Source organism: Phalaenopsis equestris, unplaced genomic scaffold (assembly GCF_001263595.1).
Source record: "Phalaenopsis equestris unplaced genomic scaffold, ASM126359v1 Scaffold000347, whole genome shotgun sequence".
Classification (NCBI taxonomy): Eukaryota; Viridiplantae; Streptophyta; class Magnoliopsida; order Asparagales; family Orchidaceae; genus Phalaenopsis; species Phalaenopsis equestris.
This window is the reverse complement of record NW_018164789.1, coordinates 2,052,167-2,069,823: the sequence shown is the minus strand read 5'-3', so window position 1 is coordinate 2,069,823 and position 17,657 is coordinate 2,052,167. Positions and strand designations below refer to the sequence as shown.

General features: G+C 32.2%; 1 protein-coding gene across 5 annotated transcripts in view; it reads right to left on the bottom strand.

Annotated features, from left to right (window-relative positions):
- Positions 1 to 1,833: 1,833 nt before the first annotated feature.
- LOC110025998 (N-terminal acetyltransferase A complex auxiliary subunit NAA15) overlaps positions 1,834 to 17,657 on the bottom strand; it is a 43,019-nt gene continuing 27,195 nt past the window's right edge. The window contains exons 10-26 of one of the 5 annotated variants that reach the window (XM_020726729.1): positions 16,793 to 16,870; positions 16,314 to 16,367; positions 16,142 to 16,212; positions 15,872 to 15,926; positions 15,682 to 15,777; positions 15,407 to 15,535; positions 15,228 to 15,310; positions 14,914 to 15,144; positions 6,186 to 6,318; positions 5,997 to 6,107; positions 5,105 to 5,236; positions 4,472 to 4,537; positions 3,458 to 3,555; positions 3,326 to 3,384; positions 3,113 to 3,224; positions 2,923 to 3,026; positions 1,834 to 2,508 (exon numbers count right to left, since the gene is read on the bottom strand). In XM_020726729.1, the coding sequence (XP_020582388.1) occupies positions 2,318 to 2,508; positions 2,923 to 3,026; positions 3,113 to 3,224; positions 3,326 to 3,384; positions 3,458 to 3,555; positions 4,472 to 4,537; positions 5,105 to 5,236; positions 5,997 to 6,107; positions 6,186 to 6,318; positions 14,914 to 15,144; positions 15,228 to 15,310; positions 15,407 to 15,535; positions 15,682 to 15,777; positions 15,872 to 15,926; positions 16,142 to 16,212; positions 16,314 to 16,367; positions 16,793 to 16,870 (1,803 nt within the window). In that variant the 3' untranslated portion in view covers positions 1,834 to 2,317. The remainder of the gene's footprint in view (positions 2,509 to 2,922; positions 3,027 to 3,112; positions 3,225 to 3,325; positions 3,385 to 3,457; positions 3,556 to 4,471; positions 4,538 to 5,104; positions 5,237 to 5,996; positions 6,108 to 6,185; positions 6,319 to 14,913; positions 15,145 to 15,227; positions 15,311 to 15,406; positions 15,536 to 15,681; positions 15,778 to 15,871; positions 15,927 to 16,141; positions 16,213 to 16,313; positions 16,368 to 16,792; positions 16,871 to 17,657) is intronic. The other 4 variants (XM_020726730.1, XM_020726732.1, XM_020726733.1 and 1 more) reach the window with 4 other exon arrangements.

Sequence of the window (17,657 nt, the reverse complement as noted above, 5' to 3'; positions counted from 1 at the left end):
TAATTTTATTGATAATTTCTAATTATTTGAATGTTCCATCTACAGTCATAACTGCAATAGTTAATTTTAAAAATTTGCAATATTAATTTTTTTTTTTTTTTTGAAAAAAGGAAAAGGGTCATTTACATACCTACCACCCAATTTCTATCTATTAACATATCTAACACCTAAATTTTATTATTTACAGAGGATCTTTGAATTTAATATTTCCTCGATAAATATGATATTTTGAAAGGACCACTGTGAAAAAGAAATTAGTCCTATATAAAAATACATATAAATAAAAAAATAAATACATTATAAGTGTTCTATACTGAAATATTTGTGAGTTAAGGGAGTTTATTGCTTTAGCTTGTTTGATGATTTTTCGGATTAATTGAAGTTTAAAAAAATATTTAAAAATGATGTATTTATTTATTATGTGAATTTAATTAGACATTAATATTCTTTTCAAAAATTCAGAAATCTCATCAATTATTTTATCTACATTTAATGATTTTATATTTAAAATTAAAATACCCTATAATTATTAGTTTGTAAAATATATTTTCTATTTAAAATAAGCTAATTGAACTATTCCAAACGTTGAATTAAAAGTTTTCCTTATCATAGTAACTAAATTAAAAACCTTGACTAATTATTTTATTTCATAAAAAAATATCATTTCTTAAAATGTAATATGCTTAAGGGTCAGTTTAGGACGGCGGTGCGACATCGCATTGCAGTTTTGTATGTTTAAGTAAACTGCATTTTTGCAGTTTTTTCAAAACGCTGTCGCTGAAACCCGTGTTTTCCCGTCCTTCCTGGCTAGATGCGGTGACAGCTTTCTAACAGCTTAAAAAATATATATATAATAACCAACGCAGCTTTTTGAGCATCAAATTATTATTCAACAGTTTCACATATATTTTTAATAAGCCTAAATCCTCAAGCACAATAATTAAGCTGTGCCAGAAAATTAAATAAAAGTAGATTTCTCTATAAATCCATCTTATTTAATTTTCATAATATTTATAAAATTTCTTAATAATCCCATTTCATAAATGTCTCACATTAACGAAAATGGTAAACATCAAAGCCTATATACTCCCTAATAAATTTTTATGAATCAGCCAACAACCACCCTAAACTAAAGAAGATAACAACTTTGACAAGCATTCTCATTATCTTATACTTTTTGAAACCTAACAATCCCAACTTTCAATGGAGACCTAAACGCAATTAATTTTCAACTTTATCATGCATTCAATGTAATTTTAAGGAAGATTTTAGGGCTACTTTCTAAATTTTATTTCCTTTTTTACCTCCCAAAACATTAATATTAGCTTGGCTTTTGTAAAAAAAATTAGATTGAAGGGCAAAAATAGTTTGCACTAATTAAGGAAATTAGGTTACTCACGTGAGGCTTATTATTATGTAGAGTGTGCTATGTTTGTTGTGAAAGAAGAATACCCTTTATGAGCATTTATATTCTCACCAAAATACTTTAATTCATCTTCTTATTATTTTAATTTTATTTTTATTTTTATTTTTATTTTTTTTTAAGAACTTTTACAAAAGTTGAATACAATTTCTAATAATTTTAGGGCATTTACAAACATACCAGACAATTCTTACATATTTGCATCCACACCTAAAAACCTTCACATTTAGACCCACAACTCAAAAAACATCTTTTCATGCTAGATTTAAAAGACTAATGTATGTAAATATGAAAGTGCAGTTCAGAATAATGCAAGTGCCCCCAATTCTGATCAGAGCTTTGTGCTGATTGATGATGCAATTTGCAAATATTAATACACCAACATAAATAGACCCACACTGTCAAAGATGAACACAAAATGCAGACTGGAATGACTGCAAATTTATAATTTATAAAGTTAACCTCTCCAACAAATAACTTGGCGAGAAATTAAATCCCAATACCTTCAAAATTATACAACCAACCAAGTATTAATGCCTAGTTTGCTATGTTTTAATATAAGGGAAATATAATTTAATAGGACTGGGAGGTGCTAATCGCCAAGTGAAATGTGGATTAGACTTGTCTCACACTTATGAAGAAAAATAAGTTATACACATTTTTGTGAAATTCTGAAGGTTGTGATGAGGAAATCCCAAACTCTTCATTAAGAACGACGCCGCAGCAGCAAATCAAAACCAAAATTCAGGAGCGAAATTGCGCGACGCAGCTGCTCTTCCGCACTGACATTTTCCTACTCCGAGTGCGGCGCCATCGATTGGGAGAAGAAACTCTGATTTGAATCTATTGATCTTAGTCTCCATGTAATAATTAGATTAAACAGATAACAAAAGATTAGATGGTGAGATCCTTGAAGGAGTGCAAATTTCCATTTTGCGCGCTTCCACCTACAACATGATGGTTCAAGTCTTCTTTTATGGGTGCACCATATTCATTGCCGTTCGCTAAACCGACGACAGCGGAGCTCTTCAAACCGCCAAAATAAGTTGAATAAGGAAAATATCCGGCACAACGAACCTTCCAACCTACAATATAGTGGCATGTTAACAACTAAAAAGACTCGTAGCTCATTGATGCTCACAACTTGTAAAGAAAGAAACTTAGAAATAAGCTGAAATTGCAGAAAAATAAATAAGTATCTACATTGATGCTAAATAATTGAGCAAAGTGTCGAAATAATCTCCTGACAGTTTACATGAGGCCTTTTTAGTCCCGGAGTCTATAAGAGTGTCAAATTAATCCCCATGCTTTTTAAGTTGGGAATGAAATAGTTCCCCGTGGGAATAATTTCGATAAATTGACACTTCTATAGACTCTGACTAAAATAACATCCTACAAAAAGTCGGGGCTATTTTGACACTTTTCTACGAAATAATAGATGTTACATCGTTTTCTTAGAACTGTTATAAGAAGGAAGAAGAAAAAAAGTAAGATCTTACTAAGTGCAACATCTGGATTATGGAAAACTAATTCTAGTAATTTGTGTACTGAGATGCAATCCTCAAGTTTCCACACCCCAACAGGCCCCAAAGCCCCATTTCTGCTACAATAGCAGAGGAAAACACATTAGGAACTGATAAAATGTTACATGCATTTAAAAAGATAAAGATTAAATTATGTAAAATTTACAGGGGTGCTATGTTATTTGTTGAATCTTGAATTAACTGAATTGCCTCGAGCTTTTTATCAGGCTCTAGAACATACAGCATCTCCGCCGCAGCAACCCGATGCATCAAAGAATCTGCAATGACACGGTGGAGAGAAACCGAGAGAAATAAAGCAAAAGAGCGCATAAACCATGCACCAAATCACAAAGTATTTGTTGTGATTAATAATACAAACCTTTATGCTTCTCTAGAAAGCTTTTATTTACTTCTACTAAAGATTTTCCAAGTAATTGACTGAAAAACAAAACAAATAATTAAAATCCTGAATTCAAACACACAAAAAGTACTAGTACAAAATTTATAAAACCTTATATTAGTCCTTTCTGCCTCCAACACATTCCAAATAAGTTTCTCCGAATCCGTCACAGGGGCTGATGAGCTGCTGATTCTATGAAAGAACTTTATCTGGTGACAAAACAGAGCAGGTTCAGAAACATAAAATGCCATTTAACAAAGAATTTATCTGCTAATACTGTGAGTGATTTGATGAAAAACAGAGATATTTAAAGTTTTACTTAAATTTTCCTTTCTTTTGGTGTTGTCTATGGTACTTTTAAAAAACCTGAAAATTTTACTTTGTTACCACAAGCACAAATTTTGATTATGTTGCATTAAATATAGTTTATTTGCATAAGCTATTTGTTGACTGTAAAGATTAAATGCCAAGCATAATGAAACTCATATTGCTGCAAAATATGTTTCATTCTAATAGTTGGGATGATAGTTAATAAAATTATATTTTAGTTCATTATGCACATTTTCTACGTTCTACCTGCAATATATTGTCTATCGGAGCCTCAAGATATCATCCCAACCATTAGAATGAACATACATGCTTACACACAGATTAAACATGGTAATATAAATGAAGCTTATGAAACAGAAAATACCTATACAGTGTAATAACAGCCTGAAGAATTTTGGAACATAAAAAGGCATAATCTGCTTCTAAGGTGACAACAGATAAAGGCTAGTTTAACTATTATTGGACAACATATCAAAGCCAAACTTAAAACTCTAGTTCCATGTTTAACCATGTAGTTCAACAACCAAAATTAAATAAACTCAAAATATCAACATAAGCCCGTCTATGTAAATCAAATCAATTTGGAAAGCCTTTATACCATAAAATCAGAAAAATAATCTCACGAAATTGGGGTTCCATTCGTTAAAAATAAAAGATTACTCAACAACAACAACAACAACAACAACAACAGCAGCAGCAGCCTTTATACCATAAAATCAGAAAAATAATCTCACGAAATTGGGGTTCCATTCGTTAAAAATAAAAGATCTGGGAATTTATCTAGGGGATACATACCAAGCACTTGTGCGAGTCGGGGCTGTTTTCATCCAATTTAATCAACTGTTTGACCGCCTGTACACACTGTAAGGGATTAGAAGCATAAAAAAATATAAAGGATAGATAAAAAGGCGTGAAAGCGAACCCACCATGATTAAAGAATCGAGTATTATGTGTGTAAATATGAAAGTTAAGGTGTGAGATATGTAAATACATAAGAATTGTGTGCTATGTATCATAAGAATAAGAATTGTGTGCTATGTATGTAAATGGCCCTTAAAGAGTTAAACAGTAAAATATACTAAGTACATAATATTAAGCCCACAACAAATTTAACATATATATATTTTTTTCAGAAAATTTCATGTACGAGATAACAACAGCAGAAAGACTATTCCAAGAGCTTCACCTGATATCAGGAACATTTGAGATCCCATTCAACAGTCTTAAAAGATGGAAAGCAAAGTGTTGGGTGCAAAATTGCATGTAATTATAAAAGGAAACTATAAATATGAAAATTTAATTTTAAAAAACACAAATATTTATGAGTGGGAAAAAAGAAAAATTCTACAACACAAACTGAGGCAAATAAGTTGGGTTAAAATGGAAGGCCTCTAAATAAGATACCAAAAAAAAAAAAAAGCGTTATACCTGGAAGGCAAGCAAAATTTTTCGTTTGCGCATATTCAGTTCAAAAGAAAGTATGTGTGTTTCTAAAGATTGCGATGAGTTGTTCTGCAGGAGCTTCAGATATTTTGTAGCTTCTAAAAGTGGATCTTCAACCTGCAATTATCTTTTTTCATCTTAATGAAAAGTCCAAACTGAGAAATAATCGAGGGGCCATTTGGGATCACTTCTATATTGTTTTGTTCAAGTTTTGATTTGAAACAAAAAAAATATATTGAAATATTTGATTAACATATGATTGTTTTTAAAAATAATAAAAAAAACCTAAAAAAGGTTTTGAATATTTTCAAAAATATGTTAAGTTGCTTTTAGAAACATAAAATAAAAACATGTAAAAACACACCAAACAAACAAATTTAAAAAAAAAAACACAAATATAAAAACAAAAACAAAAATGATCCCAAATAATCCCTGAACATTACATAATATAAGGGCTTTTGGGAGCAAGACAAGCAGTAACCTGCAACAGTTTCTCCCCATGAGGATCTAAATCAACAGGCTTGGCATGCTGCTTTTTTCCACACTTGGACATACTACAAGAATTTGCTTCATCATTTTTTTCTTCATTTTCTTCTTTTTTTTTTTTTTTTTGCTTCATTATTTTTTCATCATTTTACTTGATTAACATATGATTGTTTTTAAAAATAATAAAAAAAACCTAAAAAAGGTTTTGAATATTTTAAAAAATATGTTAAGTTGCTTTTAGAAACATAAAATAAAAACATGTAAAAACACACCAAACAAACAATTTTTTTTTAAAAAAAACACAAATATAAAAACAAAAACAAAAATGATCCCAAATAATCCCTGAACATTACATAATATAAGAGCTTTTGGGAGCAAGACGAGCAGTAACCTGCAACAATTTCTCCCCATGAGGATCTAAATCAACAGGCTTGGCATGCTGCTTTTTTCCAGACTTGGACATACTACCAGAATTTGCTTCATCATTTTTTTCTTCAGCCTCCTTGAGGAAAAACAATGTTGATTAATTAAAATTTACATGTAAAAAACAAATACATAACAAGAAAGAGGCTAACTTTACTTTTTTAGCACGAGCTTCTGCTTTCTTTAGTTTTTGTTTATGTTTTCTTTTTTGAGCAGGAAGCATACCAGATACATCACCATCTTCTTCACCAGTCGGTTTCAATGGAGAATCATACAGTTTTATATAAGACCTGCACTATAAAAAACAAATATACATATTTCACATAACAAAAGATACATACCACTTACAAATTATAAATTTAAATATCTAACACCTAAACTTCAATTTTACAAATATGCCACCTAACCCATGCATGGAAAGGTGTACTTCACTTCAATTACTACAAAAGTTGACAAATTGTAAAATGATACACTTAAATATATGGGATAAACTAGTTGACTAAATTATCCCCTATTGTCAGACTTAACTCGGTATGAATTCTTCTCGCAAGGCCATTAATCAATGTTTGATTACTACAATTGAAGATTAGTGATGCCTTCCTTTATGAAAAGCTTCAAAAGGTAATTTACATTGAGCAGACTGCTGGGTATGATGCTCAAAGGGAGAACATGATTTTTTACGCATGAAGGCTATTTATGGAATTAATCTGAATCCTCGGGCTTGGATCCACAAATTTTGCAAAGTTCTTGCCAATATTGGTCTAATATTGGTCTCCGCAATAACACCATTGACCATTTTATCTTTGTCATTGCTAATTAATATATGTCATTCTTGCAATGTTATTTGATCACATCTTACTCATTAGGAACAATTATAATGTCATCTTGGAAGTAAAACACTACCTTAGAAATAATTTTATCACCTAAAGATCTAAGGGGGCCAAGTATTTCCTTGGAGTTAAGTTTGCCTAACAAGCAAAGGGGCATCATTAACTTAAAAGAGAATACGCTACTAATCTTCTTTAAAAGGACATATTTTGGCAACTTATACAGTAATAGGACTTTAACGACAAATGACAAAGAGCTCCTGGATATCTAGTCTCAATATCAAAAGTTTATTGATAAGTAATTTGTTTGAATATAACCAAATTTTAAATATCATTTATTGTTGGATTTGGTAGCTAACAAACACAAAACCCAGAATAGAAGTATAGAGAAGTTATTTTATACATCAAAAAAATATAAAAGATTCCTCTAAAAAATGCCGGCTATTTATTTGAGGCAACCTACTCACTTGAAAAAGTTATATATATATATATATATATATCATGGCCAGGTCCAATTCAAAGGCTGAACATAGAGATTGTATTTCCTATCAATTAGCCCAGAATATTATATTGTGAAAATTATGTCAACATCTGTATTGCCAATAAAGCCTCTTTTTTTATGAACAAGACATAAAAAAGTTGATAGTCATTTCATTGAAATGAGACTTTCCAAGAAAATTTTTAATGCTTATGTTTTCAAGTCAGAATATCTAACAAATATTTCCACCAAAAATCGGTAGGCATCTACTGATACAGCTTGAGAGAAAGTGCAGGCATATAGTGCACATTAGGAAAATAATAGTGAACAAATATATAATAAGGGGAAAAAAACAACTTGAAGAATTATGCATTTATTCCTTCATAATTGTCTTTATTCTCTATGGTTTGTTTTCTATTGTATTCATTTGATGTGATAGAAACTTTTAATTCAATGAATAACATATTATATTTTCCCACAACAAATGACATGCACAAAATCTTTCCTTTCCTATTTAGATTTTACAACTGAACAAGAAATTGGTTTCACTACATAGCTCACAAAAAAAAGTTAAGGAAATGTGAGTTATCCTAATTCCATCAATCAAGTTGAATATTTTATGTGTGAATGTGACGCTATGAACCAAGAGATTAAATGTATTTAACTACTATGTAATGTAGCCTAAAAAATATGGATATCTGCTATTTGACATCATTGTGAGTACAAAAATAGTGCTTAATTCTTCTATCATGCATAATAATTCTAAGAAAAATAAGCAAAATTCACACCGAAAAAGGTAAGAGTTAAAAATCATGATTGAACAAAAGCTAAAACAATCTAACTTATTTATGAGAAACTAAGAGACATAATAAAATATACCAACTAATTATCTAAAATAATTCAAGAATATGAACTATGAGTTTGATGTTTATAAATCTAAAATTATCCTTAGCGTAAATAGTTCAAACAACAAACATTAATCTTTCAATGAATTTTAAGTACCCTACTCTCCTCTCTGATTAAGCAATTTTAGCTCCCATTTGATCAAAGCAATTATCATTAGCCTAATCAAAACTATTTTGGATTTACAATATCCTAATTCTCCAATTGTTCTCATATATCATTGCATGAGGTGTTAAATTTTTTATGCTCAATTGATATCCATGTTTCTTTAATCTGCCCTCTTTTAATTCCTAACTGTTCAACATTAATTATAACTATGGATCCTTTGGATATATTTTCTATCATAACCACTTGGGCCGACATCATTGTAGTTCTAATAACTTAACTTTAAGACTCCATAAATTCCCTAATCATAAAATAGTCCCAGGACAAGCCTTACTTTAAAGCAAGCCCAACATTCCCTTAGGTGCCCAAGCAAGACCAGAGAAGGCCATAATGCCCCCATACAATTTTGTGCGTGTCATCACCAAGGTGCTAAAAAGAGAGGCATGTACAATGGAATTATGGGAGAGAGTAATTGAGCATAGGTTAAGACGATACAAAGATTTCTCAAAATCATTTTGGATTTATGACGGACAAGCCTACTGTAGAAATTATGCATTTATTGAGAGGTTTGATGGAGATGTATAGAGAGAGTAAGAAGGATTTGTATATGATTTTGGTTGATTTAGAAAAATCTTAAGATAAGGCTCCAAGAAAGTTCTTTGGAGAGTTCTAGAAAAAGAAGGTGTTGATATGAATTATATTCAAGTCAGTAAAGATATGTATACTTGAGTTGTTACTTGTGTTTGAACAAGAGGAGGATGGACAAAGTTTTTTCCTCTTTCAATTGGATTTTATTAGGGATGGACTTTAAGCACATGGCTTTTTGCTTAGTTATGGCTGCTCTTACTGGAGTATACCTTGACGTATGCTTTTCGCTTATGTTATCCTTGTTGTGAATAAAACTAGAGAGAGTTCAAGAAAAACTTGAATTATGGAGGTAAACATTAGAGTCTAAAGGCTATTATTTGAGTAGAGCTAAAACTGAATACATAGAATGTAATTTTAAAAGTAGTGGCAGAGTTGTAACAATGGGTGATCAAATCATTAAGAGTGAACGATTTAGATATCTCAGGTCTATTTGTTCAAATTCATGGTGATATAGATGGGGATGCTATCAATAGAATTCAAGGAGGATTCTTGAAGTGGAGGAATGCATCAGGCCTATTGTGTAATAGAAAAGTACCAGTTAGACTTAAAAGAAAAACTTTATAGAAAGTTAAGATGATCCTGAGACATGCAATGCTTTATGGCGTACAATGTTGGCCTGTAAAAGAGAAACATAAAACTAAGTTAAGTGTTGCTAAGATGAGAATGCTTAGGTGGACGAGTGGCTTTATACTTAGAGACAAAATGCAATACGAATATATCCGTGAAAAAGTTAGTGTAGTTCCAGTGACAGACAAGATTAAAGAGAGTCGTCTTAGATGGTTTGGTCACATTAAATGTCCACCATCTAAAGATCCAGTTAGTAGAGTAGATGTTTTAGATTTGAATTATGTTAAGAACGGTAGAGGTAGACCTAAAAAGGTTTGAGCATGTCGCATAAAAATGATCCTAATTTATTAGAATCAAATAAAAATATGACATTCAATAGGACACAATGGAGAAAAAAGATGTATGTAACCCAACCTCACTTAGTGTGATAAAGGCTTGTTGTTGTTTTTGTCGAAGTCATAAAAGCTTTAAGCTTTATTTAGATTAATTAAAAGTGAATTACAATTTTAAGATTTTCTATTTAATAACATTTTAGGAATTTGGAATGTAGAAAAAAAAAAATTTAATTTATTATTTTTCCAAGACCATTTTCTGATCTGGTTATCACATAATACCCTTCCCAAGACCGTGCATGTTCCATACACCAAATGACCCATTTTATCAATTTACACTCTTTAGTACTCTTTTTCATAATTAAAACATGTTTATTATATGAAATAAAATTTTTATAGAGCCTTACTTTGCTAGCAGAGCGACCATGAAGGCACATAATGCCTCAAGCGTCCAAATACCATATAACCATAAGGGCATCTTTCAATTTTAAAGAATTAAACTCCATCAGTTATATACTCTTCCATAAATCATGTTTAACTGAAAAATCCAATATAGTTAAATCTATACTAGAAGTTGGTTTCGCTTCATCTTCTAGGAATAATAATGAATAATTAATATTATACTAACAAAAATGACATTATCTACTTGATCTTTGTTCGCTTAGCTCTAAACCCTTGATCTTCTCAAGTTTTTCTTGTTATAATTTTTCTATTATTTCAGGAAAATTTTCACCCAATAAAATTTTCATATAAAAACTGCATACAATAAGGTATCAATTAGATTTATGTCACCGTTGATATGAAATTTATACCATTCTAAATCTTCAAATTAAAATTACCTGGTCCACAGTTATGTGAAAATGATGCATAATAAAAAAACTAGATTGGACATTACCAAAATGATAAACTGAAGCAAATAGACATTAAACATCAATCTATCAACATCATATTAGCCCAACAATTTAGTTGGATCTAGCATGTCAAAATAAAACAAGTTTGATAAAATGACTGAAGACAAATATTATGAATTTGTACGCACAAGTACAGTATGCATTAGAAGATTACAAAATATTATAGAGCAAAGAATGCAAGTTAAGGCACCGAGAACAAATTCTAAATGAATTGTGGAAGAACTTGGTGTTAAAATGCAGAAATTGCAAAGGACAATTTAACTGCACCTGACCTGACAAACTCAAATATACCAAATCTTTGCTTAAAATAAGAATATTTATCTTCGGCACATAAAAAAATCAAATATTGTCAAAGCCAATTGTCCAAAAACAAACATAATCTATATCAACGCAAAGTTCAACAAAATAGTCCACATGATACTTTGATACCAATGGCATTCACACATTGAAACTCTGGGAAAGGGCTAAAAGGCTAAAGCTCTATCATTAAGGGTCCGTTGGGGATGGATGCGGCTTTTATAAAGATGGTTGTAAAATTGTAATGGGAAAATAACTTTTAAGAAAACAGAAGTAAGACTTGTATCTCTTTTCCACAAAAAGTCGGATAACAACTTTCTTACACCCACCGCACTAACAAATTTAGTTGCAAAAAGTAGTTGCCCAAGTTGACTGCTAAAATAAATTAAAAAAATTCAAAAAAAAGAAAGAAAATGGAAAATAAATATAAAGTCAATTATTATCTTTCCCGCATAACTAATCTCACCAAACTTCACTTCACGACAATTCTTATAACTCTATGATCCTTCAAAAATCAAAATGGGCTCCTCACATTGACCATTTTTTCTATTTGGAATGGAAACCCCACACGGTACCACTTCATCTTCTTCCTCTAGATCGCAACAAACCACAGAAGCTCTGCCTCCATGTTTGCCTACTCCACTCGCAATACAGTCGCACTTAGGGTTACCACAAAAAAGCGACGACGAGAACGCATCTAGGGCTAGCGGGAAACAAGAAGAAGATCACAACATCTTCATTTTGCTCAAAGATAACGGGATCCTTGAGGGGAAGGCAACGACAGAATCGCGACAAACGAAGGCCTCTGAAACTCCCGTATATCTCGTTCCGCCTTCCTTGTTATGCACGCGATACAACCCAAAATGCTCGTCAGGTCTGTACCCTCTCCATGGATTACACCCAAAGCCTTCGCCGCTGTGATGGAAACCTCGCGATTAGAGCTAAGCGGAAAAAGCAAATGTGGGCTCACGATACAAAGACCCGAAACTCTCATTTTTTCCTCTTATGTTTCATATTCTTATTCTCGATCACAGCACATCGAGAAATCCTATCACATACAGTCACACTTATTTTTTGCTCTTATGCAGCCAAACCAAGCCTTCATTTTATTATTACTATTATTTTATATTACTGTAGTGTGCATTGTATTAAAAAAAATTGAGAGAGAGAAGGGAGAAATCTATGTTATACTTTTATTTTGTGTTGTCATCAATCATCGTCGGAGCTCAAAAAGATATAAATGCAAGCAAATCAGAATCACTTCATTCTTATGCAGGATAATCGAAGACGTACCTGTGTTTTCTAGACCGACATATTAGAAAATTCTCTGCGGTCGTAGTGTCTCACGACACTGACCAACGAGTCTTATAGACAGTTGTGCAAGCAGACATCTCAATGCAACCCCCTAATCAGGGATGACACCGAGAGGTTGCTGAAATTTTTGGTGATTTGAACTTGTAACCCTTATAAAATATTTCAAAATTTGGACTTATAAAATAATTTAAGATTTTATAAAATGTCCTAAAATTGAATTATTTGAAACTCTAAACTTGCAAAAATAAAATAAAATATATATTTGAAATTGGATTGTCAAGGCTTGTAAATGATTTTTAAAGCTTAAATTCTTTAAATGGCTTAAATGTGAAAGAATTGTTGGGTTTTTTTTTTTTTTTGGGGGGGGGGGGGGGGGGGGGGGGGGGGGGGTGCAAATTCTATAAAGTGGGGGTAAGCCTATGTTGAATATAAATTAAAAATTAGGAAGGTTAACCTTAAATTGAATATAAAATTTTACAAATTGAGGGGCAAGCCTAAATAAAATCTAAAACGTCATAACTCGGGGCTAAGCATAAAAATATAAATTCCATTTTTTTAATACTCAACAAAGGACGTCATATGTCTCCCTCGCCACCGAATTCTCAATATTCTTGTTAGCGAACAGAAGACGACCCCTTTCTAAATTCTAGAATCACAACACTCTTGTAAATACTTTAAGCTCTGAATAATTTCAAAATCTATACTAATTTTATGGTTCTTTCCTAAGTCAAATGAGACTTTTGAAATATGAGTTCATTTTTTAAGACGTAGATGAGTACTACAAGAGATGCTCGACTTTATATATGCTTTAAGGTGTCTCTATAAGCAAACCAATTATGCACATTTTTAAAATCTTGGATGTACCTCCTTATGTAAAATTCATATTAAACTTATGGTTTAAAAATTGTGCAAGTCTTTAAATCTTATAAAATTATTTAAAATAATTAACATATGAAATTAAATGTTTGTATGTGCTCTAACCAAAATATTAAATGTTGAAATACGAGGTTCGAAAATGTTGTGCGGGCTAATCGGGTCGCTTTATCTATAAGATAGGGTTGTAAGCCTCTCCCCATCAGCTCGATCCTCTTCGCAAAGACTGGAGTTGACGAGTCTAGTAATTTCGAAATAAACGTCCAAATCCAAAAATAAGAATTTACAAGTCCAAATCACTTAGTCCGATCCTCCTACATACAAGGATAGGAGTCAATGAGACTTATACTTTGAGAAACTTAAACTAACAAAACTAAATGTCCTCTATTCAAATATAAATACTTTAAATGTTCTAATTCCTCGATAATGACCACGTTGATCTAAGATATCAACCCGAGGTGTCAAACTTTTAAATCAAACTTCTCAAAGTAATCGATTAAAATACTCAAAGTTAAAATTAAATTGCTTAAGACTTAAAATAAATGTCTTCCGCCCTTCGCAACAGTTTGTTGAGGGTGATAAACTTTTGATCGACTCCAGCTAACAAAGAGTGAAGGTCATATCAAATGTATCAATATATTTATAATCAAAATAATTGATGTCAGCAAGAACGTGGCCCGAGTTTTCTATCCGTGTGATTCTACCGCCACATAACACCACAAAGTAGTGGTTATGACTAGAGCCCTTTGACGGGGTGATAGCTGCCAAATGACATAATTATATTACGGTCACAACAGCAACCCATATGCTCTCAATGACTTTTACCCTTTGAATAGTGAATTATAAGGGTATAGTTGATTGACATAAAACTTTCTGTTAGCTAAGGTCGACTTAAATTTGTCCATTTGACAAACATCCGCTCCAGATCTACAACGATATCTTGGACAATGCAACTCATGACTGCTGACAAGAATCTTTCTGTCAGGTTAGGTTGACTACCTCTTCTGACTAAGTAGATCAAAAACCGACGACCCGGGATGACAGAACCATGAGAACTTGATCAGGTTTTATCTCATTCCCCACCATCCGCTTTAAGCTTCAAGTGATGAGTTCTACAGCTTAAATCATGTATCTACTGCTATTACATGTTCAATTTTCAATTCTAAATGACTAGCCTTAATCAAAAAGTGTCCTCCCTTTATCGGGAGAGATAATTAACTATAAGGGTTGCGTCTATGGGAAACCTCAAACTCCAGATCAAAAAGTCATTGCAAAAATGAAGGTAAAATCTCTGGGTAGTGTCTTATCTATAAACCAATCTGTCTTCTAAAACTCGACCTTACAAAGCTCTCTCACAAAACAAAAATAAAAATAATGCAGAGAATTCATTCGGAGCAATCGAGAATTTTCGGAGCCCACAACCCACCATTAAAATTTCTTGAAAATAGATCCCCATATTGAATTGTGTCTTTATTTTGAAATTCAAGGCAGTCATAAAACTATCCCAAACAAACTCTAAAAATATAGTTATCAAAGTCATCAATAAAACATTAAAAATGACTTCTCTAAGATATACTAGCAGAGAAAGCAAAAACTATTTGAAATGGAAAACTAGATGGAGAAACTTTACCTTATAGCACCAGTGGCTGCGCTATGGAAGTACGAGTGTGAATGCAGCTGATCTTGAAACTTCAACATTGAAACATAAGCTCTCAACGTCATTTTCCTTAAGCAGTAAGAGTGGAAGTCAAACTGATCCTCAGTCATGTCCGCATAATGTTTCTCTACGGCTAAAAACTTTTTCAAGGCCCGCCCAAGATCCCCTTGGCGGAAGTAACTTTCGCCAGATGCGAGCTCATACCTTTCAAAATTCATTTGAATCATTACGAAGAACAAAAAATAATATGTTAACTCACTGCAAAATCAATATGGCTGGTACCATACCACATGCACTGCATATCATGCAGATTGTTGTGTTGATCTCCATCCTTGGTAAACAAAACAGCGGTTTTATCTGCTAATCCAACCTTCAGTAAAAGAAATTTAGTTGAACAAGAGAAAATGAAAAAGAATGCAGCAAATCTATAAACTGAGACAACGAGAAAATCCTGACGATACATTACCTGATCCGCCTCTAGCATTCTCAAAACACATTCACTATTTAAATAACGATCAGCAAGATCCATGGACCTAGCTTCATCAGCCAAGGCAGCAGCAGCTACCAGATCACCACAATCCTTTAGTATTCTTCCCTGTTCAGAAACGTGAAAAGTTTAACCAATGGTTTAGTATTCCTAAAAGTTCAAGCACAGGTCTTTATGTCGCTAGAGAAGGCATAACAGAGCTGTTCTATATTGGTCATCAACTTCACTGAACCTGTATAACTGTAAACTCAAACCTTAATAGAGTAAAGGTCAATCACAGTGGGGGTATGTTTCATGGCCTCATCGATTTTAACCAGAGCAAGGTCATGCTGCCCCCTTCTTTCATAATGCTGTAATATGGACTTCCTAAGTAAGAGCTCATATTTAAAGGAATAACAAATTGACTAACAAGTAGTCAAAACATAAGATAAAATAAAACCGAACCTGAGATAGCAAAAATAAAATCCATAGAAGTGTTGAAGGAGGTTCTTTTTTATCCCTACAATTCAGATGATATTCAGAACAAGGTTCCTAGAATATAAATTGTCAGCAAATTTATTATTCAAATACTTGCTAATTTCAAAAACAGAAAGCACATGAAGTCCCAATGGGCTTGAAGATAAACAAGAAAAGAGATCATAAACATAATATAGAACAGCAGGACTCATCCCCATGTAAGAAAAAAAAATGCAAATTTAATGAATGCCTAGTTACCTTCCAGGAAAACATCCAGATGTCTTTACTGAAGTTTCCAGTTCAACAAACAAATGCTCTAGGATATCTGCCTGCCATGGTAATTTAATGCTGAAGTTACAAGACAAAATCTATAACAACAGAGAAATAACATACATGGTGCTTTAAAAAAAAAGCTTTTGCCAAAACACACCTTTCCACAATGATCATACAGGGGACTAAGATCAGAGAACAATGAAGGAACCCCCTGCATAAAAAACACAAAAATAATAAGATGCATTTGCATGCATACCACCTAATTCCTATGTGTTTACATATCTAACATCTAAACCTCACTTCTTACATTCATACCACCCAAATCTTTCACATCATATTAAAAATACCAGCATTTTAACTATTAAAAAGTAAAATACAACTTCTTAAGCCTAGGTCAGGTGGCATATATGTAAAAATTAAATCTTAGGTGTTAGATTTATACATACATAGGAAATGAGTGATGTACGTAAATCTTCCAAATAAAAAATAGCAATAACAAGTGAATTAACTCCATAAACATATTTGCTTTTAAGGTAAATCGAGATACATGATTCACAGTACGAAAAAAAAAAACATTGCTCTGGCAAAACTACAAAACAAATGAGGGGAGGGACCTCCAAAAATAAATTGTGTTACCTTAGTAAGAAGAGGCCTAACATAGTTGTCAGCTGCATGGCAGAACTTTTCACCTTCTAAAAAATCAAGTGGAATTCTCTAATCAAACAAAAAAAACAAGTAAACTTAGCAAAAAGGGAGAACAATTGCCTCTCAAACTAATGAAGCAGAAATATCACAAACACATCATAAATCGGGAAGAGAACGTGAAAATTTAAACTAACCATGAAAAGGGCACAACTAAGAAAGAGCAAAAATAAAAAAGACTTGCATGCAATGCTGAAATAAATTGCTAATTGTACTTCAAAAATAAATCACAGGCCACATAATCAGTATGAGAGTTGCTAATAGCAAACATTTGAACATTAATGACACCATCATGCCTTCTCATTCAAATAAAGCTTCAGTTTATAAGCCCTTAATAGCCGATAACGAAATTCAATGTACTGCCAAAATTATTTAAATTAATTTTTTTCAAGACGTTCAAACTAATTTTAATTTATCAAGCCAACATCTTTTGAATCACTTGGATGAATTATCACACCAAAATTCTTCTTTTTGAACCATTCTCAATCAAAAGCGTGCAGAAAACCAACATTATTAAGAAAAAGAAAAAGATTAATCCTGGAAGTAGCACACCCCTTAAAGCAATTTACAAGAAACAGGTCATTCTAAACTTATAAAAAATGGACATGAAATAAAAAATTCTCACTGCAATGTACACATTATGATAATGCTGAATATGATGTTAGGAAAAGATCTGTGAAAAATGCTCTTGAAAACATAGCAAAATGAAGCAAGCCCCACGAGCAGTTTTCTTCACCATCGAAGAATGGTTAAAGAAGAAGCACTTTCTTAAGATGCAGTGCATGCTTTGCCCCAGATG